Below are 24,872 nucleotides of genomic sequence, written 5' to 3'. Positions count from 1 at the left end.
GACTTTTGCCCAACTCTCTGTGTTCTTAAAGGAATGTGGGACAGATAGAGATCATTCACACAATCAGCTAACTTGTTTGTTTTATTGATTGAGCATTGAGTCTGAAGTCTTTAGCTGATTAATCTAGTTTCTAGCAGCTGTCTTCCCGGAACTCACAAACTTTCAGCCTTTCAGATCTAAAATCTAGATATCAACTAATATCTATGGATAAAAATCCACAAAATACTTTTGTTTGGTCATAAAAGTCGAGGAGCAGGAAGACAAGACACTGTAACACAAATAAACACTTTGTCATAAGCTTTAGTGTGTGGAGTGTGGAATAATTATCCTGTGCAGCCAGTAACAGATGTGGTGAATTAGAAACCGGGTATTTAGGACTTTAAACCTCTGTTAGCTCCTAATGTGTTTGGGAAAAGTTGTAAAAGAAAAAAGAAAACAGAACAGAGGGTCTGTAAGCCGGACAGACAGACATGCAGCAGGGAGGGAGGTGCAGAAAGGCTTTTCTCTCCGCAAGGCTCATATCTGAGGCATTATTCATTTTTCTTGTGCAAGAGGGGGAGGAATGATCACTATGTGGGATGAGCACAACAAACCAGAAAGGAGACAAAAAAAAAGAGAACAAACTCGTCTGCTGTGGAGTGGACCCGCTCAAGGCGATGCGAACACGCTGAACCGTTTTCTCCTCGCTCACACACCATTACACTCCTTTCTCTTTTTTTTTTTTTTATACCCACACAAACACGTCCACCCGCACGCAAAATGCTAAAACAACGAAAACCTTTAGATTCCAGCATAACAGAAGCACTCGTCTGTCTGAGACTGCAGCGGACTCGATGGTTATTGAGACAAAGGATAAGAGGCCATGGAGGGAAATAAATAAATAGACAACTCCTCTGGCTTTTGGCTGGATGGGGCGTGAGGGGGGGGGGGAAACGTTTCAGGAGAGGATGTGACAGGTGGGTTTTTTTTTTTTCCCTCCTCCCTCGTCTCCTTCCACTCATTCGTCACACTGCCTCCCATCCACCTGTTGCTCCTCGGGAAAACACACTCCTGTCAGCTGCTGCGGTGCGCACCACACGACACACGCACTCACACACACACGGAGCGGCGGCACTTTTACACCGCAGCTCGTTAAGTTGAACCGAGATCAACTGAAACACACTCTGTCTGCTGCACGAAGACACACAGACACAAAGCTGGAGCTCTTGGTCTTTGTTTTAACAATTATTCTAGTCGAGGGGTTTTTAGTTATTATTATTTTATTACTTGAGGGGTCAAAAATATGCTGGTAGTCATGAGTGGTTTTTAGTTTCTGTTAGAAAACGTGTTTAGTCAGGCGATTCTTTCCAACGTTTCCCTCAGTTCTCACCTATTTACGAGACAATTATCCCACCAAATGACAAGACACGATAATAACACGACGATAGATTAATGCAGTCAGTAAAAGGTACTGTTGTAGCTACATTTATAAGTAAACTCCTGTCCATGTTTCAACTGCATCAGCACAGATTGGTCAGATCAATACCTTCCCGTTCTTTGTTTCAATACGACAAAGACGCAAACATTCGTATTTAGACAGAAATAGTTGATGTGATAAACTCAACTTCGACATTCAGAGTTAAACCAAAACAGATTAAAGCCGTCCAAATATTTCCAAATACAATGTTTATAACAACACCATGAGTAATTCAGATTATTATTATTATTATTATTTCACTGTGGTTTCTGACTCCCTGAGTGATTTTGTTTTGCTCTTTGCTGATGTTCAGCCTTGCGGTCATTTCCTTCATTAGCTGCTTTGCTTTCTGTTTCACTTTTCATTTTTCCTGACAGATTTTATCGATGATTGTTGCCTTTTTGTCAGCCTTACCACAAACATAATCTACATGTATTTTATATATCAAAAGAAAATAAATACCTTCAAGGTGAAATGTACTCTTTTCCATATCCTGGTATTTAGGAATATTATGTGAAAAGCTACACATAGCATCTCCTCACAAACTCGTATTTTAAACCAGTAGATCTCAACCAAACAAAAACATTTCAATAAATTGTGTCGTGGTGTAAACTAAACTAAAAAAAAGTCTGTAATATTTGTTTTTAAAGAAAAAAAATGCTTTTTGAGAATAAGTCCTGTCTGCACTTTGTCATATTTTTTTTTAACTTAGTTGAATGTGTTTAACTACAATGTAATGTTTTTAATTTCTATCTGTGATTTATTTTGTTGAGCTTACATCAGGCACAGGGTCTACAGATCGAAACTACGCTTCTAGATAATTTTGGTAGAAATACATTTAAACTGTTTGCATGTGCTTCTTGTGTGAACCTCAGAATAAAGCAGGTCAGAGTAAACATGCCGCGTTTAAAAGCAAATTAGTGCAGACAGGCCCAGGCCGAGGTTGAGTCGGGGCCAAAAGCAGGATTTGATTTGGAAACCCACTTGCAAGAAAATTAAATAAATAAAAGAAAAGAAAAGAAAAGAAATCCTCGCCCACCCGTACCACCATTTTTATTGTGGCCCAACAACTAATTCCCTATATTGATCATTTGACATTGGTTTGCATAATTAAGTGAATAAATGAATGAATGAAGGGCACTTGAGATGAAGTGTTTGCAAATTAAAAGCTGCTACTAAATTGTGAAAATGCTTTTATTTTACTCTCATAATGTCAGTCTCTCAGTAGAGTTTCAAAGAGGTGGTCAAGTTTTTAGGCAAGGCAGGGGAAATCGATCTGGGTATATTTGTTTGCAAACAGTTACAGTGTGCATGAACTGTTACTCAGAACAAAGAAAAATTAATTGTTTAATGACGGAAGAGCCAAAAAAATATATGGTTTTAAAGCAATCTCTCATAGCATGCACTTTAAAGAAATGTGATTGCATGACGCCAGTAACTAATAACTAAACAAAAGATGTAACTTTGAGTGATTTTTGTCAAATAAGGGGTCATAATCTGCAATAATTTATCAGATGGAAGAGCCTATCCTGGCATCATGTAGAACTAAGATATAATATATATATATATTTTTTGGAATATAATACATATTAAAATGAAACTATAAGTAAGAATTTAACATTTTATGACACTATTAATTCATGAAAGTCCTTAGTTACAGTGAAAAACAAACCAGCACTTCATGGTTAAAGTACATGGATAGATAAAGGATGTAAGAAAATGCATAGTATATTATGGCTTGATGTCCTTAGCAACCGCTTACTTCACTTCAGGTCATGGCCGACTCTTGGTTCATGTTTTACAGAAAGAAAATGTTCCATAAAACCTGATGCATAAATACTAATGTTTTATCAATATGAAATTTACACACATTTATATATATATATATATATATATATATATATATATATATATATATATATATATATATATATATATATATATATATATATATATATATATATATATATATATATATATATAGGACTTCTGCTATTCTAAATAGCAGTGGTAAAATTTAAACAATATCTACTTTTAAAATACATAGCAGTAAAATTAAAAGTCAAAAAATAAAGCACAATTGCTTCATTATCAGTAATAACTGCAGTAAAACTTCGATAAACTCAACAAAAGTTGCGCCGTGTAATTTTTCACTTCGCAGAATTCATCTTTTGCGTTAATTCAAGATGTTAAGCAACAACAAACGACTTAAAAACTTTAACAAATCATGTCACAACATGAATTCAACCCGAATATTCAGACGACCACCGCTCCGTCAGACCCACTCCAGTCCACTAACACTTGTTGCTGCAACCGGAAATGATGAGGAGAAAGATATATATATATATAATTTAGTGAGTTAATAAATAGGCGGTTTAACTGGCTCCGGAGTAAAACTTTACCCGGCCAGGCGCTAATGTTTGACCGCACGGCTGGGAGTCCGTTTCCCGGCAGAGGCACAGGAACTCAGAGCCGCGGCTCACTCCACAGCTGTAATTAAAGGAAGGAGGGGGAAAAATGCAGGGATTCTTCCTGAGAAATGTGAGACATTTAAGGTATGTTATGTCCGCCAGTGAATGGAAATTATTTTGTGTAGAAATAGTGACGCAGAAAAGTTCACGCTCCGACACAAGGAGGAGAAGAAGAAGAAGAAGAAAAAACCCTGGACACAAGAAACAGCAAAACACTGAAATAGCTTACCTGCTGAAACTCTATGACAAGTCCGACAGGCGCATTCAGGGAGGCAGGTGAAGCAATTATTATCTCTGTCTTAATTAAAAAAAGAAGCTGAATTAGCTTTCTCGTTTGTTTCTCTGTTGTTGTTGTTGTTGTTGTTGTGTTTTCTTCTTTTCCTCTCCTTTGTTTGTTTTGTGCTGCCTCGTCTCCTTCCTGGAGCTCGCTTGTTTGAAGCGCAAGGAGGGCAGGAATTTCAGGAATTAGCCGTGGTATGACATGAAGCCTGGAAAAAGCCAGAGAAAAAGACCAAGGGAGGAAAGGAGGGGAGGAGAGAGGAGGAGGAGGAGGAGGGGAGGAAGGTCTGACCGGTCAGCACGTAATGACGACGAAGAGGAGGAGGAGGAGGGTTTCTGAAGAAGAAAAGTAACTAAAGCAAAACGAAAGGCAATCACATCATGAGTAATGATATTACAACAGTATCCCCGGGATACTGCGCGTGACGTCACGACAAGGGATGGAGATTATTACAAAGATTATTTCAAATAAATTTATATTGTTAATGGCATGACACCACGTTAACAACAACAACAACAAAAAAGAACTTGACAGATAACTTTTTCTTGTTGGGAATAATATTCTGTAAAGTTCTGTACAAAACACGTTTGTTTCCAAACTGATCAGGAATTTGATCAGTTTAATGGGTTAAAAGAGTGTAAATTCACTTTTAATGGGTTTTGGTTTCATTTTTATGCTGCAAGACATTCACACCCTTGAGTTCCTGTTTCTCTTTACTAGTGTGAATGCTGTAGGCACAACATGGTTTATTATGTTGGATTCACCATCTGTCTCTAAATAGTGATTCTGATTAAATGTTTGATTACCTGATTACTGATTTCAGGGAGACAATGTCATTTGAACTGGCTCTTGTTTTTGCTGGAAAAATAAAAGAACTGCAGAATTATTTAAAGTGCACTGGGGGGCATAGAGTGTCACAGCTATAGGCAGTGCTTAATTTGTAAATTAAAACGATGCCGGAACGCAAGTAGCACCACAGATATTGGAACCCACACGCAACACAACGCTTAGGCACTCAAATGTGAAAATACTAAGCCAATTAATATAGCTGTATTATTTTTAAGTGTTTATGTGACATTTATAAGACATGGGAATCCATTTCAATGGAAGAAAGCCCAGACAAGCAGCAGAGTGAAATGTGAATCGAGCCGATCTGTGTAGACATGACATGTAGCTTTTGAGGATGTTTTGGTGTACTTCACTTTGTGAGGCAGGTCATGTTTAAGTGACAATCTGATTGAGAACAGGTGAGACAGTTGAACAGGTGTGATAAACTACAGCTGGGTTTTAACAGAGCAGTCATTTTTTCACACAGGGCCATGCAGGGTTTCTTCTCCCTTAATGATGAACATCTTCACTTAAAATCTGTGTCTTTGAATGATATCTACAATGGACTGTGTGATAAACATGCTAAAACAGAAAATCAGGAAGAGGGCAAACACTTAGCACAAGTGTAATACAGTATAAACATAAAAATAAGTTTGTTTTTTTTCTCAATTAAACTAGCATCTCTTTAAATACTTTATATTTTACAATTTTGATCGATGTTTATGGATATAACAGCGAAGATAGAAGTAACATGTCATAGAAGAGCTGAAAACAATCTTACTGACCTTGAAGTAGTAGGAGTGAATTTTAATATCAACATGCTAGTGTTAGCTTAAAAACTTTTAGTTTTTTTAGCGGACTTAAGCTTCTTAGCTAGTTTTAGATTTTACATGGGTTTTTTTTCACTTTGCATGGAGTAGGTTAACATGCTAGTTCTAGCCTAGATGCTATCATTAGTATTTTAGCTAGCTTTTTTCATTTTACCTAATAAACTGCTGTGACCGTACAGTTTAGCTTTGTAAACACTGTTTTGCACCAATTTCTAACACTGTGTGGGATTTTAGCGTTGCTTGAAAGTTTTTACACATTTTAAGCAGTTTCTGTATTGGCATTTTTTCTTACATTTCTGCACATCTTCTGCAGTTGACTTCAATTGCTTCAGCAATTTTCACCAAAAACATTCAGTGTCCAGCGTTCACACGGCATTTTCATAACAAATGCTAATTTTTTGTAGTCATCATTGTTATATTATTCAAATATCCTGAATTTATAAGTGAGATGTGGCTCTGAACTTTGGACCCCGAGAAGCAACAAGTGCTGCATGATACCAAATGACTAGGAGAGCCCCCTAGCGGATACCACAGGTATTAGAGAAGGTTTGCTCATAAGAGAAAAAAGGTCATTCTTCACCTTCTCTAGTGCATGAATTGGAATGAGGGAAAAATATATACATATCCTTAAAAATGCAGAAGAAACAATCTGAAGCAATATTGTAGATTTTAATTGCTGTTTCCTTGATTGTAGCAGGACGTATTAGGTAAAAATAGTCTGAAGAATTATCTAGTGAATTAGTGTGTTAAAACCCAAAAGAATAAGTTTGAGATGTAACTGAAGTCAATAGTTTGAACAGGTTACAATACAAAACATGTAATTTAAAATGTAAACCTATCAAAAAGGATGCTTTTTAAAATAAGACTGGTCTGGTTGTGGCCTATAGTGAACATTGTCGTTGTTATTAATATGATAAGTGAGGTCTGCTACCATTATAAGTGTAGAGAAAGTCGACAACATGGCGGACTTAGCCGTGTTGCACAATATATTAAGGACCTGGAGGCGTTAATGTCTCAGATGTTACACTGAACTTTGAACCATGAGAAGCAACAAGTGAACTTAAAGTGTCGCAGAGCCTCCTACTGGATGTTGTAGTTATTGCAGAAGGCTTGTAGAAGCAACGTATTCCACGTTTCGTAACCTGAGCTTCTCTACAATTTATGATCCAACTGACCAATAAATGTATTTTCATTTCTGTTAGAAGGGAAGCCATGTTCACCAGGAATACAAAAATATATTGCCGATAGCCAGCCTGAGTGTGTTGCAGTTTTTAAGAGATGAATAGTCGTTTGTCAAACTTAAAATCACCTTATTTATTAAGTTTCATTGCTTTATGACTAAAAGTTTAAGACATCCCGAGTAGTTTTATACACTGTTTGATCTACAATATATATCATTGTTTAATTGTTGGCACATAAACTCCAGTAAAACGCCCCCAAAAAATACATTTCACATTGTTTACCCTCTCAATCTTCGACCTTGGTGGATGTTATTATTCCAGAAAAGGTGAAATTCCTTAAAAACAGTCACACATTTTCCCACAGTGGTCTACAAAATATCTGGAGTACAACTCTTTAGAAGTTTACAACCAACTACAGGAAATTCATTTGCACTTATGTGAATACAGATTTTAAAATAAAAGATTAGATCTGTCTAGAAGTGACATAAATTATTTAAAAAGCCTCCTGTCGATGAAGAAGTTGTACTGTTATAGTCATAAAAAGCCTCTATAAAAAAAAAAAAGCAGGAATGTAAGTTAAGGTCTTGTACAACATTGGACTTTAGTGGTATTTCTCTTCACAGGGTTATGGCTGGTGTTAGTCACTGAGAACACTGCTGCTAAAACATTTACAATGCAATGTGCTGTACAGTGATACACTGCAGAGACAGAACTTAACCTGTAAAACATTGATCATTTACCATTGATTATAAGACTACATATTGGTCTCCACAACACCAACGGGACGAGCTGTCGGAGTCGAGAACTGAACCCGACTGTCCTCCAGATTCTGTCATCTTCACAGATCGTAAATCCAGTTCGTTTCAGAGGGACACGACTGAAAGACGCGTCCCCGTCCCCCCCGCACATCCAACGGAGGACGTCTTCTCCATCGTGCTTCCTCTGACAACCGCTTTGCTCAGTCTCTCATTTTTTGGACAGAAATTTCATTTTGTTCCCTGAAAAATAATAAGCAACAAATATGTAACAGGAAGTGCAACAAAGATGACATTTTCAAAGAGCAAAACAAAATCATGATACGACGGAGTATTAAGAGTCAAACTAAGAAGAAATAAATAAAAAAAACTGAAGAGGATAAAGCCATAATATTACGTGAATAGTTACAGTATTACGAGAATAAAGTAAAAAATAGTGTAACACTTAAACTATTTTTGAGAATAAATCAAAAACTTACTAGAAGAAAGTTGTAAAATTATTATTTTATTCTCATAATATAATGACTTTATCCTCATCATGTATGTTTAAAAATGTTCTCACCATGAGCCTAATACCCTTTCATATGCCGACTTGCTAAGGTAATAAAAATAAATCTCACCTAGCCCCTTGAGAAACTTGTTTACTCCTCTTTGTTCGCTACCGGGTAGTGAATCCAGATACTCTTGTGCTCTCACCTCAAACAGACCTGGACACAAAATATTAGTTTTACTAATTCAAAGTCAGATGCTTCGAAGAAATTAGTGTAAGCTTAAATATTGTGCATTGCAAAAACATTCATATTTCTTTAAAATCTTTAACACGCTTCCTCAACATGTAAACCATTTTACCACTGGCTGATAGTTTAGGGTTGTTTTGCTTCTTAAAGTGTTTCTTTCACATAAAAGTATAATAACACACTGATGTTTGGTTGGTTGCATCATGAAACGAGAGAGGATGAATACTTTTGCGAGGATGCTACAAAAGGATCTGTACCCTTGAGGCCCTGTCTGCGCAGCTCCCTCTCCTGGATGAAGCCGCTGAACATCTGGGTCTCCATGAACACCTCCAGAAAGCGTCTCAGGCTCTTGGAAGTGACCGCCTTGCGAAATGCCTCCCGCTGAAATGACGAGGCGGAGGGACACGATGGGACGGGCGACGTGGGCGAATCGTCGTCCCGCTCCGATCCACTCATGAAAAGGGAGTAGTGGCCCACCATCTCCACAAAGAAACGCACAAAGGCCTCCGAGACCACCGCACCGAGAGAGCTGGAGTCTGGAGGGGAGCACACGTTTGGAAAACAAGCGCAAGCAGAAAATGTGAAATTATTTGAACCCTAATGGGGTTTTTTATGCAATAATTCACAATCTCAGTTCCTAAACAGGAAGTCAAAATGTACGACCAAAATATATAGAACCAATAAATAAAGTATAAAGTCTGAGGTACTGGTATGGCAGAAGAGTTTGACTGAAAAGCATCAGTAAAGGCTCCAAGTTAACGGGACCTTCATGATTGTATGTAGGCCTGTCACAATAAACAACAAATCAATTGACAAATTAAAAACAAATGCAATCACTTTCATTTGCTTGATTTTTGTCTTTTCTCTCTGAATGATAAAAGTCTTCGATCTGGAGTTTTTTGATAGATAATTTTGTTGACAGAGATTTCATAATTAATTTTATTTGTTGTTTCTGTTTATTTATTTTGAATATTTCAAATGTTTTTCAGTTCCAGTGTTCAAATGTTCATTAGAATTTAAAGTTTATTGATCTTTGAGAATGAGTTCTTGCATTTTTATGCCTTTATTGCTATTATATTACTTGAAAATGGTCTCAAAACAACGATATTATTGTTTATTGCAATAAGTTCTGGGACAAATTATCGTCCAGTAAAATTTGTTATCGTGACAGAGCTGTATGTAAACCTTTCCCAAGGCAGAAAAAAATGATGTATGTAAAATTAAATAACAATTCCCTTTTCTCATTGTGCTTCCTTTGCCTTAGTAATGATTGATATACTGTCATATAAGTTGTTCAGTCACCATTAGGTAGGTCTCCTTTCTCACAGGCCAACTCTCTTCTCTTTTCCAACACGTGCTCAAGAGCTGCCTGCAGCTTGTGAGGAAGAATAGAGTCCTCATCATCCAGCTGCAGGGAAACAAAACAGATTTATAGCCAACATGTTGCATTCACTTGATCACTAGATAGAGCTGCATCCCCAACACCTCCATGGACCAGAGCAGATTTTTGCAGCGCTCTCTGCGGTTACTACCTGACGTAGGAAGCGGCTGTTGCCGAGGTCGACCACCAGGACCTGAACAGAGGGAGAGTGACGTCATTTTCCTGAGCTATTGTTCAGCAGAGGAAATTCTCAGAGTCAAGGGCACCACAACAACATCCAAAACAAAGTCGACTCTTACTTCTTCTATGGGCAGCTCTTTGAGTCGAGGTAGAGAGCTGGAGAGGAGGCCCACTATGAAGGGAGTCGGGGAGCAGACTATGTCCAACATGGACGGCGGCAGAACAGGAATGTATGTATGTTGCCAGGTGAAGGGATAGAGCAAAGCCACCACTGCATGACAACACTGAGACAATGTGCTGAGGGAAGACACAAGGCGAGGCGTCAGTGGGGGTCAAACTGCATGTGGAAGAACATAACTGAAAAATAAATTCAAAGTGCTGTTGCCCATTAAATGAAAGGAAATTGTTTAGCATGGTAATTCAAATTCAAAAATACTTTATTGATCCCAAAAGAACATTAAATAACTTATAGGAGATCATGATAGCGGTTAGCAGGAAAGACCTTCTGCAGCGGTCTGTAAGAAGCCTCTGACTGAAGAACGTCACATGCCAAATTCCTTACTGAACCTTTAAGCTCTACATATAAAATAGAATAAAATCAAATAAAACTGCACATAAATATGAAAAATATTCAAATTTGAGAACTTGATATGGCTAAGGAGTATTGAATACACACGTGTAATGCTGACTGACATTGTGTGTTTAGCACTATTGTCTGTTAATGTAAAGTCAACACATACCAAGAGTCATATTGAAAGCTCTTTGCTGCCATCTAGTGGCCACAGTTAAACCAAATTATGCAAAACTTGCCTAATTAGCACCATTTGTTAAATTCATAGTTTTTAAATTGATTGCATATACTAAATTCAAATCAAATCTACTTAATTTAGAATAAAAAAAAGTATTTCTTTTTATATAACTGAATAACTCCAGGCAGTCAGGGTTAAGAGAAATGATCAAATATCCACACAAAATGACTTTGGGAGCCTGGTGGTGACTTTAAAATGGATTTTTGAGCCACAACTTTCAAATGAATATAGTTGGAGTCAGTGCATGTATATTATAGTATCTGTGTGGATCAGAGAAATGTGCAATAAGCTCAAACTTCAGTTTTTGTTTCATTATATTAAAAGAGAAAAGAAATGGGGGGGGGGGGGATCATTAAAAGTCTTGAAAAAGTTAACATGACATTGCAGACCAGGAATGAGTGAATTTATGACTGTAACTGTTCATATACCAGCACACTTTTATTGTTTTGCAACATGCAACCTCACTGTCACTGTTATTGCCCAACAGCACATGAGGCATTACTTTTGAGCTTTGTAAATGTCTATATTCTTCTTCCAGGTCTACTTCAATAAGTTAGTTAATAACACAGTTGTAAAAATCTCTCAGAGTTGGACTGTAAACATAAGAGTTTCCCTAAGTCGGACGGTGATATACAGTGGCCCATAAATTTCTAGTTTCCACCACATGGTGGCACTAGCCTCTTTCAAAAGCCTTTTCAACCAGTTTTTATAAAGAAAAGCCTGTTAGTTAAAGCTAAATGCTGGACGTTGACATTGTCACCAGAACCAAACACACATGAGGTCAGAGCGGTCCATTTACTGAGCTTTTGCTCCACGTCAGATAAAAACCGGAGAGTCAGTTCTCAGTGAATATTGTGCGTGTTAAGAGTGTGAAGCACTGCCGCGGTAACTCTGAAGTTACGCTTCAAAGCAGCCTATCTGGCATCCATGACAGATTTCCATTGAAGAACTGATTGTTCCCCAAGTGACTGTCGAACACAACAACATTCCTTCCTCTCACACTCTGCTGGAATCCTCCCATCCTTCAACTGCTGGCCATCTTGAGGTCTCTCTTTCCTTATTTTATTTAGCAGTATTTAGCAGCTGGCTATTCAATAGTGCTAATCCTCTGTCGGGTGCTAATGCAGGAACCTACCTAAGTTTGTCTGCGGTGAATATGACCCTGCGCTCCAGCAGCAGAGAGGCAAAAACTCGGAGGAGCAGACGGAGACTCAGCGAAGAGAAGAGACATTCGAAATCCACGTGTTCCAGACGGGAGTCAGACGGCCGGCACAGCTGTATCACCTGTGGGGAAGCAAGACTAATAAAAATAAGCACATCCGTCATATCCATCACATTTACATCACTTTTGATGGTTTGACCGTAAATTACTGAAAAAAAAAGAAGAAGACCTCGGTCCCAGAGCCAGGCAAAAAGTTTTTAACGGTGATGGTCCTTCCTGGGGCGGGGAAGGGAGCTTCCATGATGCCTCTCATGAAAGGCTGCACAAGAGCAGGAGAGATGGCCCTCCTCTTTTCCACTTCATCCAGGATCTGGAAGAAAAACCAGAAACATGCTGAACTGAACGCTAAATGCAGTACAAACACAGGTAACTAATATGTCCACTGAAGGCATTTAATTTTCTTTCTGGATAACTATTTATTAACCAAAAATCCTGATATTTTAAGAACTTCATATGCACAAAGTTCTGCAGATCAGAGAAACAGGCCCACAGCATCAAAGATCCTCTACCTTGCTTAAAACTGAGGGAACGAGGTTCCACATAGTCCACAAAGTGTGTTGTTGTTAGTAACAACTGACGAGAAAATCAGCAAAAGAGTTTAACAAGGCCTACATGTTTATCTTTGTGATAGTAGGACAGGAAATGTATTTTTTTTATTTATTTTTTTTCAGAATTCAAATCAAACTGTGCGGCTCAAGTACCGTATCTTGTGTGAAACTTCCTTTTACTACAAACATCAGGAGCACACAGGCTTATTAAGGCACAAAGTGAACAAATTGAAAAACACCGGCAGAATTTCAAATCCTCTTATAATAAATTAACATTATAAACGCCCGCAAGTCCATCTGCACTCGCAGTTTAATCAAGTTGCGGTAAACCAACAACCCCTCGCCCCCCTTTTAATCTAAAATAACCCCTTATATTTATCTATACAAATTAAACTCCATCAACTGCATGGGGAGCACGTCTAAGGAAGCAGAAAAATCCACAACTCATTACAGGGAACTTTTTTCCACAGTAGTAACCACGCCATCTGCATTTCATATGTGCTGCTGAACCGCAGCCAGAACTGCGAAGGTTCAGAGAGAGACGAGTGGGTGAGGTTCAGTGGGCACCAGGGGTGGTGTGGTTTTAATAGGGGGTGGGTTCTGGGTTGGCGTATGCGAGCTTTAATGGATGTGCCGTTTTAAGCCGTTGGATGCAGTTAGTAGGTCTGAACGTTATCCAGCGCTTGTCAAATTAACTGGAACCCCTGGTGAAGATGTGTAAAGTAACCCTTAAAATTAATTAATCTTTTATTGTGGCACCATAATCTCACACTTAAAGTTTTAGAAAAATCCAAGTTTTATTAATGTGGGGAAGAAAAAAAAAAAAAAAAAAAAAAAACGCTGTTAAAATCGTTTTTAAGGCATACTACAGTCCTAATTTGATTAAAGAGATGTGGAACCTTTAATTGGAAATCAACAACTTCCTGCTTTCCTTTGGCATAAACATAATGTGACAAAGTGGCTCATTCCTCAAAACAGGAAAGACAAGTGAACATGATTTTTTATTTTTTACTTTTTTAAAAATAGTGTTCCAACTTGCTAAGAAGAGAAACTTGCAAAGAGAAAATAACTTTGTGATTAAACTTGATCTTATCCACGATCAAGGTAATAATTAAAATCCCACTGAAAGCTTAACTACCTTAGAGAAAAGGTCGAAACAACCCAGGCGGCTGACGATACAGTAGACCTCTGGGAGCCTTCGGCCTTTTCCGCTGGGCTGTGAACAGACAATTCAAAGGGAAATTACCTGATTATAGAGCAATTCTCACCCCACAAAAAAATAAAAACAGTTCAAGAATTACAACAATTATTTAAATCCATGAAGTTGTTTTTTTTTTTTTTGGCTGAAGCAATGAAAAGAAAACAAATGTTTAATTGGTGCACCAGAAGCAATGGATTTTATATAGATAACTCCATAATAATGAAAATAAAATAAAGACTTTATTTAAGCGTACCAGTAAACGGCGACAATAGCCAAACCGTCTGCTTCCATCTTCACCCGTCAGTACAAATGAGAACGTCTCACTGTGGATGTAAAAAAAAAAGAAGATACAATTATGATAGTTTGAAAAGCCCTCAGGAGAAATTTCCACAGTGCAAACACAAAAACTCCAGAGCTCAAACTCATCGACCTTCCTGACATGACAAAGTCTCCGCCAGTTTGGAGCAAATTGCGTATGTTTGGTCGCCTGTCAGACGTTTTGGAACAGGTGATTATTATCCATCATCGTTAAAAAAAAACAACAAAAAAAACACGTCATCGCTTCTCATAGCGGACGTACCGCGTTACACAGAGCGTTTCACACAGCGAACAGGGAGAGGTGATTCAGATGTAACACTCCAGGTGTTCGTATTTTCCTGTACCCTGTAGTTAAAGACAGATGGGTCACTTTGACAAGCTGCTCGGTCAGCTCTTTAGGCCCCTCACAGCCAGGTAGTCATTAGCCCTCACAAACAGCTGAGCTATTACCACTACACTAGGAAACTCCACTGTATTGTGTTTGTGTTCTGATAACGCTGTTGCAGTGAGGCAGCACCTGGACTTGGACCGACCTGGGGAAGTTGTCGACCGGGGCCCAGTCTTTGGCGTCAGGGAAGCAGAACTGAGGGATGACCTTCAGCTGGTCCTCCGTCTCCCGCATGAATTTAAAGCTCCTCTCGAGCTGAATGGAAGAGAAACCTTTTGTCAAATCCATTACAAACTGTGTTTGCTGTGTTTGTGCGAGTAAAAAGCCTTGAATTATAATTCAGTGGAGGGGGAAAACCCATGTTACTGCAACAAAATCACTAGTAGCACAGTTATTGGTCCCACTTTTTTTTGGCTCCATCCTTTTAAAATTTTTCACAGGCTTGGTCTGGCAACCCCTAAGAAATTTTTCTGGGGTGCCACTGGGACTAATATTGTCCCTGATGGTGAAAATTAAAATTAGTTCCTTGTTTTTTCCCCCCTTTCATTCCAGATAAGACAGAATTGTTCAAACAATCAGAATTGTTTACAGAAAAATGTTTGAATCACTTTTTCATCCCCAGAATTTGATGTTTAGTAGGATTTTTTTCCCCAAGCTGATGTCTACTAAGAAAACAATAACAAAACAAGTAGATAAAGTCATCTTTATCTACTCCCATACTCCTTTACCTTTAGAGGAAACTGCTGCGTGACTTCTGGCAGGTACGGGACTCCAGCTTTGGTCTTGTGGAGTGCAACAACGATGAAATATTCAAAGAGTTTTCTCTCCTGTAACTCCATCAAATCCCTCTCCAAGGTCCGGTACCGGCCCGTCTGCCTCAGCATGGACTGCAGTGACACCAGGCGCTGGCTGTGAGCTGAAGGGGGTCAAAACCGTTTAATTCACTTAAAAACGTCCTTCTAGTGCAAACATACACACATTTGAGCAAGTCAAACGCATACTCTACTCCAGTGTTTTGGTGCTAAAGGGGTGGCAAACAAATATGAAATAAATCGATTCCATTTAAATCTCAATTGTGTACATACAGACTTGTTTTATACACGAAGCGTTCAGGAAGATTCTCACCTTTTAGTTTCTCTTCGCTGTCGCTTTCTGACTCGCTGTTCTCATCTGTCGCAGAATTAAAAGAAGAGACAAGAAGAGGAGTAAAAAGACTGAAAATAGAAATCAAAGCATTTCATAAGGTTCGGTTAAATGAGTTCTCCAGCCCTGGCTGCTACCACAAAAACAGTCGTCTTCTAAGTAGGTTAGCCTAAAAATAATAGTTTGTCACAGAGAAAGAGACGGAGAGATCGAGATGTTTTGGGTGACAAACTTTGGCAAAACATTTTTAGATGAAAGTCTCACTAATGGAGACAATATGAATTATCTGCATTCTCTTTTATTCGATTCAGGAGTTGTGCATATTGCTGTAATTATTTTTGTTATTCTGGATGATCAGGTTGGGTTTACGTTAGTTTTCTAAGTCCATGTGTCAGTTTACGTATTAGTATGACTTTATTTTGCATGGCAGTATTTTTCTGATGTTGTTTGGGAATACTGTTGGTTCACAGTGGGTTTTTAGGATTTTTATATTTAAAATGTTGCCTTTAGGCAACCAGAAATACATAAAAAGAGGTAGAACGACTAAGAAAAGCAACATTTTAGAGGAAGGTATATTCTAACAATAAATGCTTCATGTATAAAAAATTGTTTGGATTTTTTTTTCACTGAAGCATAGCATAAATGTAAATGTTCGTATGCAAAGATACAAGATAATATTATATCTTTCTACATTCCAATCAAAGTGAAATGGGGGGAAGAATAGAAACTTCACAGAATAAGAATTGAAAATGCACTTCAATGAGGTTGCGGAGAGTAAAAACACACTCAAGAAGTATTTATATTTTGCATTCCCAACCTTTCACTGATTGATATACACCACTATTTCTATAATCTCAGAGTCACTCAAGAGTTTGGTGGAACACTGAAACTGGAGTTTAATCGGCAAACTCACTTTAAGCACCGACTGGTAATGAAGCATCTGCACTTCTCGATAAGGATTTGGACTTGTTCCCTAGGAAGCCAGCTATTCCTGCACCCTGATGGCTTTTCTACTCACAGCCATCCTGTTTGGTGAAATGATCTAATGATACATTGAACCATAAAACCTGACTACAATGTCGGTTAGTTGAATTGGTGCGTGAATTAAATCTCTACTTTGAATAAAATCGCTTTCTATTGAAGTAAGTCTATTTGGTCCTGGTGCTGTTGTTGCACAGTGTGTGTAGCAAAAAGCTACAACTACACCTGGGAAAGAAACAACTTATCAGAAGCTGCACTTTCATGTCCTCTTTGCAGCTACATTGTATTTGATAAAGTTGATTAAAATACAGATAACTGTATCCAACACCCAAATGTGGTCAACAGCTACATGGGTACGGTCCGAGATCATCCACCACTCAGACCACAGTACAGGACTGCCAACAGGTCTGCCCTTGGAAATATAAATCTGCCGATCAGGCAGTCCTCATCTTTTGCAGTGCCATCCAAAAAGTCGTTGCTGTTAAACGTAGTTTCTGTGTAATATCTACTCTAACTGCAAATGTGAGACGCGACAATTGCCTGTCATGTGTCACTGGTGTGTATAGCAATTGTTTTCAAATCGTTACCAGTTTTTCAGTACCCAATAAGCTATTGACTGGAGAAATGTTTGTACAAGAGCTATGAAGTCAGCGTGAGGTTGCTTTGTGTGGAAAAGGGTGTATGCCACATTTTGTGCTTACTTTTTTTTTTTTTACATAAAGTCCTTGGAAAATGTTTGGCAGAAAACTAAAAGCAGTTCCTTGAGTTTTCACAAACTCCTAATAAAGCAAATGAATATAAAATATGCAACAAAGACCAACGAAAAAACAGCCACGTTTGAATTATTGAAGAAGGGGGTATTTTTAAACTTTGAAGAGGTGCGTACGGTTTTCATTCTGAGGCTCACCTCTTCCTGAGCTGGACTCTGCAGACTGAGACACCTTCTTTGTGTGTTTCTTGCCTCTCCGTGCCTCAAAGATGGCATTGATCTTCAGCACCATCTGTAATAGACAAAGAAAAGTTCACCTTTAACTTTGTGGAAGATAACTCAGTTTCCATGCCAAATCATGTTAATAATGCATTACTGAAGCCTTCCACGGTGTGCGGTACCCATCCCAAAGAAAAAAATACAACCCTCCGGCATGCTCTGCGTTACTCATCCCCCGACAGAGGCTTGAGTAGACCGGCTCAAAACCATTGCTTGGCCATAAATCATGGGCCATAACCTTTGAGAGGGGCCTCCCAGGCTTCCATACCTTTGGGATTTTCCTTCGTCTACGATTGTAAGGGTCTCCAGAGAGACACGGGGTGTCGTCAGGGCTGCTGGGTGTGGAGGGGGGGCTGATACGAGAGGGAGAAGAGAGGCCAGTGTCTCTGCTGGTCTTGCGCAGCTCTGGGACTTTGAAGCTTTGTCTCTCTGAGTTTTGCCTGTAGAAGCCAGGCTTGGACGGAAGCTGCTGGGGAAAGACGGACATAAAGGTATTCAACCGCTTGAGTAATTCAGGTATACATAGAAATGCACTCAATGTGATCAGATACCTTGGCTGGAGTGTCAGGGACAGGAGAAGATGACACAGGTGAAACACATTTGCTTCCCACACAGCTTCGCTCCAACTCGATGTCTTCGTAAGGGTTCTCCTTGCATGGTGGATCTTCAGAACACAGATTTATTTTTATTCAAATTATATCTAGGTTCCACAACATGTTCAGACCAGATGAGCACTCTGTGTTTGTACAGCCAGGTGATTTGTGCTCCAGCTGTCTCCAAAGAGACGATGCACTGACTCATATGTTTCCGTGAAAAGACGTTTGAAGAGCTAATGCTAAATGTAGCTGCAAGAGCTCCCCTGCAGATATGGAGCAACAGAGGTTTGTAAATCGGTAACTCTTTGCTCTGCTCTATCAATCTATCCACCAGATGTGGACGCAGGCAAACAAAGACAGCCACTCAGTCCAGCCCTAATCTCTCAAAAGAAAAAAACAGTACGGTGCAGCGTTTTCCATACTGCTGGCTGATATGACCAACACATAAATCTCTGAGATCCATTACAGTGTGTTGTAAAAGCATTCATACCCCTGGAACTATCCCTTCATTTTGCTCATGACCTGCAATGACAAACTTAAATGTATCGTATGTAATATGCTGTAATGAGGTTAATATAGGTCGACGCAAATAAGTGATTAGCTGTAAAACGGAAGGAAAGATGAAACCGATAAAACCAGAAAAGAGTGGAGAGCCTTTGTATTCAGCCCCACTTAGTCAGTACTGTTCAATCTGGTTTTGACTAGGCCATTCTTCTGAAACGCAACCCCTATGTAGCTCTGGATGTGTTCTTGTGCCACAGTCTCAAGTTTTTTTCAGGTCAACCACCTGAGCAGTGGATATCTGCAGCTCCTCCAGAGTTCAGGTGGACAGCCATGTCATGTTAGGAATGCAGGTGCAGTCTTGATTTCCTGATAATGACCTGAACTGCCAACTTGTAAAATCAATGTTCTGTTCAACCGCATCAGTCCGTTTTGTTTGCGATGGAGAACAACAGGCAACGTTGACCTCTTGCTGTTGACTTGTTCTTTTTGTTTCACTCAGACCACAATTATGTACTATTTGGGTAAATAAATGTAGTTTAAAAGGGAAAAAAATTAATTTCTTTGGTTTCATTTAGGGCTGACTACAATTCTCCTTCACATGTTTCAGATTTTCCTCGACAAGAACGTAAAAACCACAAAGCAATTTCCCTCCACTTGAAAAAGAGAAAAGTTATTATTAGAGGAATGAGAACATGGAGCTCCCTTCCTTTATCTGTTTTAAATGCAACACATGCTAGAGCTTTTAAAAGAACCTTGTTTAATTGTGTTATATCAAAGTGTAATAACTATACATTTACAAATCAATACGCTATGTTGCTAATGTTTTGTAATAAATGCTTTTTTATGATGTGGACCCAAGGAAAAGTAGCCATCGTCATGGCAATGGATAACGTGTATCCAAACAAACTACAGGAAATATGCATATATGTATATGCAAGACACTGATCAGTTTAAACAGTTCAGATGAGAGAACAATTTAAAGCCCTTCGCCTGGATGCTTTCTGCTGACAGAAATCTCTTGGTTTGAAGAAACCAACATGTCAAAGTTTAAAGTGTGCTTACAGGAGGTTCTGAGGGTGGAGAAAACCCAAATGACTTACCATTGTTTCAACTTTCCATATCTCTGCCTTCTTGAGCTGCTTTTGAATAGACAGCTGAGTTGAATTACCCAAGGGATGCTGGTAAGCCTCTACTTGACATTGTCTGCACGTTTTGAACAAACAATGACGATTCAAAATAGCTTGCATCATAAGTTTAACTAACGTTGATTAATCGTTGCCAGCAAACTCGGCTCCTGTTGGACATTATTTACTCAAATGAAACCCAAAGTGAACAAATTGTGTTTAATCCAGGGATCCACACCGTCCAATCAAAGCAGGCAACATCATATAAGACTGCTACTACTGTACGCTAAGTAGTTAAACAGGCTCTTGGTGGGGTTGCCACAACACTAGAGACAATAAGGAGGGAACATGCAGTTTCTAATAAAGAAGAAACAACGTGCCTGTAAATTAAAATCGGAGCAGCAAAATAAACAGAGCTAAAGACACTTAATCTTTCTCATCATGTCTGCGTCTGACCTGAAGTAGATTCATGCACAATACTGCACAGATTTGACCTACTTTGGATAAAATACTGCAGTGCATCTAAATACAGAAAAATAATGGATAAACTAAAGCCCACAATGTTGTTTCAAATCTAAATTGATTCATAAGCTGCCTTGTTCGTATGGTAATACTTTGAAGTCAGATGCTAAACAGCAGATGTTTCATATTTAACACTTTGCCAGATTTCACTTAGTTAAGAGGGGGGAAAAATAGGTGTTATATCAATTATTTACCCATTATGTCTTCATAGACGTTCTCTTCTGATAAAGTGCATGTGAGGCCCAGTTTGGACTGAGCGTACCAGTCCACCCGACTGCTTTCCGTAGATGACTGCAGAAGATCCTCAAACTCATAGGACTTCCTGTTGGATAAAGAAGCACAAAGACTCTCATTTATTTTAAATGGACAAGTCTCCAAACACCCCAGTGTGCCAAATTCAGGCTTTTTCAAAATACTGCCATTTGGTAGATTTCTGTCCATCTAGTGTAAATGCTAATGGATTGCGCTAATGACACTCTTTGAGGTGGAAGTAGTTATACAGAGAGTTAAGGCTCAAAGTTGGCTACTTTCGGCGTCAGTCGGGTGTTTGAAAATTAAGTTAGGGGAGCCACAAAAAAGCGGAATAAGCCGTTTGGAAAGAAGATGTATAGTCTACTCCAAAATGTTGACCATTTACTCATGCTGCTTCATTTGAAAAGACTGAGTTTTCGACATATAGCAAAAAGGCTAAGCATATAGTAGGAAAGTTGTTTTGATGTTTCTTTTTTTTTAGTTTTCAGCCTCTCATTGTTATGGAACATGCTGAATTTACAAATCTATTTTAGAAATCTCAGAGTTAGAGTAGGTTCCTATATTCTCGTGGGTCGAATGAGTGATGTAGTGATGATGTATGTCTTGTTCGACCAGCCGGCCGCAGCAGGATCTGCACAAAGCAATAATTTGAATCCCGTTTTTTATCCCCAACGTCTTAAAGATTTGACTAAGGAATCTAAAAATGGCTATAAAAATCAGACTGAGCATCTGTAATACTTGGAAAAACTCAAATCTAATCATAATGAACGTCAAAACATGTCAAAGTTTAAAGTCCAACATAATATGTATCAACCAGAAACCATATTTATGGGCTAGAAAAACACAGAGAACATGACACATGGTTTTCAAATTTTGTTTTACAGTTAAAAATCTGAAAAGTGTGGTGTAATTTTTCCCCTTTACAGTTTTTTGGACAGCAAAAGAAAAAAAAAAGTGTGGCAGGAAACTAACACTAACCAGACCATGCCCACCTTTAAAAACGGTTGTGGCAGCATCATGTTGCAGTGATGCTGGTCTTCGATAGGGACTAGAAGCAGGACAACAACCTTTAGCATACAGCCAGAGAGGCACAGCTGATCAAAGCATATTTATGAATTCAAATGGACAAGTCACAATCTAATGGAGGATTTTCTGTAAGTCTGGAAAATGTATGTTTTCTGTCTAATCAGACTGAGTTTGAGCTACTTTGCAAAGAAGAGTTGGCAAAAAAGAAAAAAAAAGAAATGTCTGCCACCAGATGTGGAAAACTGGTAGGGACATACAGTAGCAACAAATAAACAAATATTTGCAGCTGCAATTGAAGTGGAAGGTGATTCTATAAATAATTAAATAAAACATTTTTGTGTATAACTGTGGTTTGAAAATGACAAAATGTGAAACGAACACTTTTGCAACATATGGTTCATTTCTCTGTGACTGAACACGTATTTCAATGTCAACCTTTGTTTAACTCTCTGTTTACCTCCTAGTTCACTAAGTGCTTTTGCCATCACATTAGGTTTTTAAACCTCTTGAACCAGAAACGTGCATTTTAATTTTCTCAAAGGCATACATCTTTGTATCGGTGAACACTCATGAGGGAGACAGTCTGACCAAACAAAAGGTTTGATACAGCGGATTTGAGCAAGTCCTCCACATATGGTATGGAAAGTAACAGATCCAAGGCCAAACAAAAATGCAAGCCACTGGAGGAACTGAACAATAGATGTGATCCAATACTGCTATAGCCACATTGCTTTCTGGTTTCTCTGCACAGCTCTCTTTATTTGATTGCAACCACATGAATTCAAATACTGTGGCGTTGTTTGGGATTCTAGATCAGATTCCCTTAATTTAACTTCAGAAAAGTCAACCTCTGCAGAAAGGAGTTCTAGGAAGAAAGATGTCTGCAGCAACCAAATGAGTTGCACAATCATTTTCACCATGAAGACTAAAATTGGACATGCAGTAATTCTGCCCTTCTGAAAGTCCTCTAAAGATTATATACTTTTGGTGTCCTGGAAAGAGTGCATCCCTCAAATCCAAGAACTAAGCTCATTTTAACCTAACAGCCATTGTTTTTGGACTGTGGAAAGAAACCAGAGTATCTGGAGAGAACAAACGCATGCTCAGGGAGAGCATGCAAACTCCATGCAGAAAGACCCCAGGTCGGGATTCCAACCCAGGCTGCAAGGCAACAGTGCAACCACCATCTTTGAACATATAGACAGAATATTTTTGCCTTTTTTTTTTCTTGGCAAAACAGTTCAAGCTTTGTCAGTTTTGATGAAGAGTATCTGTGAACACAGACACTCAATAGGATTAGGTCTGGATTTTGACAGGGCCAATGATGGGTTTTAGCTACATAATGCCTTCTGCATGGAGGCCTTAGAGTTTAATTTCTTGCTCCACTAACCAGAGCACCGTCTAGAAGAAGGCTGAAAACAAGGTTTGATTTTTAGACTTCTGAAAGTTTTTTTGATAACACTTTATTTGAAGGGGTGTTCATAAGTCATGACAGTCTCAGGTGGGCGTAATAAGGTCTAGATTGGATGTCTGCAGCTGGAGATAGTCTCTGGTTTTTGCACAAGCTTACCTGTTGTTGCTGTCCCGGGCTCTGTCAACCCAAGGTCTTCTGCAAACCCCTGGAGGAGGGCATGTGGGTAGAGGTGGGGGAGGGATAGTGGGCAGCGGAGGCAGGGTTCTCTTCGCCTTTCCAAAGGAAGGACTCGAACCCGTAGATTGTGTGTGATGCTGGAAAGTTCTTTGAGGTTTAGGTAAGGGGTTTATAGAAGGAGCACCGGGCTCACAGTATTCGTTCTCAGATTCCCCATCCTGTCTCCTCTGCAATCCACCGGGTCGAACCTTGTCAAAAGTCCCAAAAATTGGCTCATTGGCCTTCTTCTCTGCTGCCTCCAACTCCTCCTTTGATGGGGGGCAGAAGTAATTCCCTGGAAATGCGAGTGAAGGCTTATAGGGAACTTCCTTTGTGGCTTTCTCCAGTTTTTTGACATGAGTCAAAACTGTTTTCTTGTCTTGGAGTTCAGTAGGCTTATTAGCAAAACACTTCTCTGCATTTGCTGTGCCGTCTGGATGTTTAGGGCTCGAATCCCCAAATTTTCCGAGATTTTCTTTCCCTGAGTCTTGCCTCTCCCAGCTAGCAAACCTCCTGCTGTCTGTCCGTTGGACGTCTGAAGCTTTGGATTCCTTTTTCCTCACAATGTCAGCTTCCTTCTGCGTTGTGCTAAGAGGACATGTTCCTGTAGCAGCCACATGGGAGGACTCCTTTTTGCCTTCCCACTGGGATATTTTATCACGGATGCTGGCAGTCCTGGCTCCCGCTGAGCTCTTGCTGTGGCTCAGTCCGTTTTCCATGGTGGGAATTTGCGGTTCCTTCGTGGTGGCGGCTCTCCTTTGAGTCAGCATGGTGTCAGGACCTAAGGTGTCACTGAGAGTGTGCCTCCTGTCTCTGTCCCCTGGTAACCCACACACCTCTGAAGGCTGGGGCGCCACAGACGATGGCGCCTCCCCAACCTTCAAGCCACAGCAATGGAGCCTTGAAAAGACATGAAGAGAAAACTGAATGCAGACTATGAAAAGCTTCCACAATTTGAATAGTAATCATTCTGTATGGAGATGTACCAAGAAATTAGTCAGTGTCCAGAATCAAACGGGTTATTTTTTAGCTTGATTGGCCCCGACTGGTGACCAGTAGTTCGTAAGCTCAAAGATAGAATCTAGTATATGAAAAAATACCACTGACATAACACACGCACACACACACACACACACACGCGCACGCACACACACACACACACACACACACACACACACACACACACACTCGCACACACACACACACACGCACACACACACACGCACACACACGCACACACACACACACACAAAATAAAACACATACTGACCACCGGCCATACGGGAAACCTCCCAATCCTCCCAATGGCCAAGCTGCCCCTCTATAAATGGCTATACCGACAAATACTTCTACATGCTGTTCATATTACCCTGTATTTTTTCTTCCTCTAATGTTTAGATATTTACACTTCATGTTGGGACTGCCTAAGTGCTTGAAGTCAAAGTCAAATTCCTTGTTTATGCACATAATCTTGGCCAATAAAGCTCTTCCTGGTTCCGTTTCTGATCACAGTAGCTTTGT

General features: G+C 39.3%; 2 protein-coding genes across 4 annotated transcripts in view; both read right to left on the bottom strand.

Moving 5' to 3' along the window:
* tead4 (TEA domain transcription factor 4) overlaps positions 1 to 4,504 on the bottom strand; it is a 35,726-nt gene extending 31,222 nt beyond the window's left edge. Inside the window, exon 1 of one of the 2 annotated variants that reach the window (XM_088006489.1) lies at positions 4,157 to 4,504. The gene's annotated coding sequence lies outside the window, so the exon portion shown is untranslated. The remainder of the gene's footprint in view (positions 1 to 4,156) is intronic. The other variant, XM_088006488.1, reaches the window with a different exon arrangement.
* A 2,650-nt stretch (positions 4,505 to 7,154) lies between these two features.
* Positions 7,155 to 24,872, bottom strand: part of si:dkey-82f1.1 (DENN domain-containing protein 2A) — a 36,480-nt gene continuing 18,762 nt past the window's right edge. Inside the window, exons 3-20 of one of the 2 annotated variants that reach the window (XM_014971835.2) lie at positions 23,292 to 24,251; positions 20,638 to 20,765; positions 18,249 to 18,361; positions 17,966 to 18,163; positions 17,617 to 17,710; positions 15,711 to 15,755; positions 15,314 to 15,501; positions 14,731 to 14,840; positions 14,133 to 14,202; positions 13,817 to 13,894; positions 12,300 to 12,440; positions 12,044 to 12,192; positions 10,219 to 10,396; positions 10,071 to 10,112; positions 9,841 to 9,946; positions 8,796 to 9,074; positions 8,422 to 8,508; positions 7,155 to 8,044 (exon numbers count right to left, since the gene is read on the bottom strand). In XM_014971835.2, coding sequence (XP_014827321.2) covers positions 8,013 to 8,044; positions 8,422 to 8,508; positions 8,796 to 9,074; positions 9,841 to 9,946; positions 10,071 to 10,112; positions 10,219 to 10,396; positions 12,044 to 12,192; positions 12,300 to 12,440; positions 13,817 to 13,894; positions 14,133 to 14,202; positions 14,731 to 14,840; positions 15,314 to 15,501; positions 15,711 to 15,755; positions 17,617 to 17,710; positions 17,966 to 18,163; positions 18,249 to 18,361; positions 20,638 to 20,765; positions 23,292 to 24,251 — 2,998 coding nt within the window. In that variant the 3' untranslated portion in view covers positions 7,155 to 8,012. Of the gene's footprint in view, positions 8,045 to 8,421; positions 8,509 to 8,795; positions 9,075 to 9,840; positions 9,947 to 10,070; positions 10,113 to 10,218; positions 10,397 to 12,043; positions 12,193 to 12,299; positions 12,441 to 13,816; positions 13,895 to 14,132; positions 14,203 to 14,730; positions 14,841 to 15,313; positions 15,502 to 15,710; positions 15,756 to 17,616; positions 17,711 to 17,965; positions 18,167 to 18,248; positions 18,362 to 20,637; positions 20,766 to 23,291; positions 24,252 to 24,872 lie in introns of both variants that reach the window. The other variant, XM_014971833.2, reaches the window with a different exon arrangement.

The sequence above is a fragment of the Poecilia mexicana genome, unplaced genomic scaffold, assembly GCF_051168715.1.
Source record: "Poecilia mexicana isolate PSO_F unplaced genomic scaffold, ASM5116871v1 scaffold_6, whole genome shotgun sequence".
Lineage (NCBI taxonomy): Eukaryota > Metazoa > Chordata > Actinopteri > Cyprinodontiformes > Poeciliidae > Poecilia > Poecilia mexicana.
This window is presented reverse-complemented; position numbering and strand designations above follow the sequence as displayed.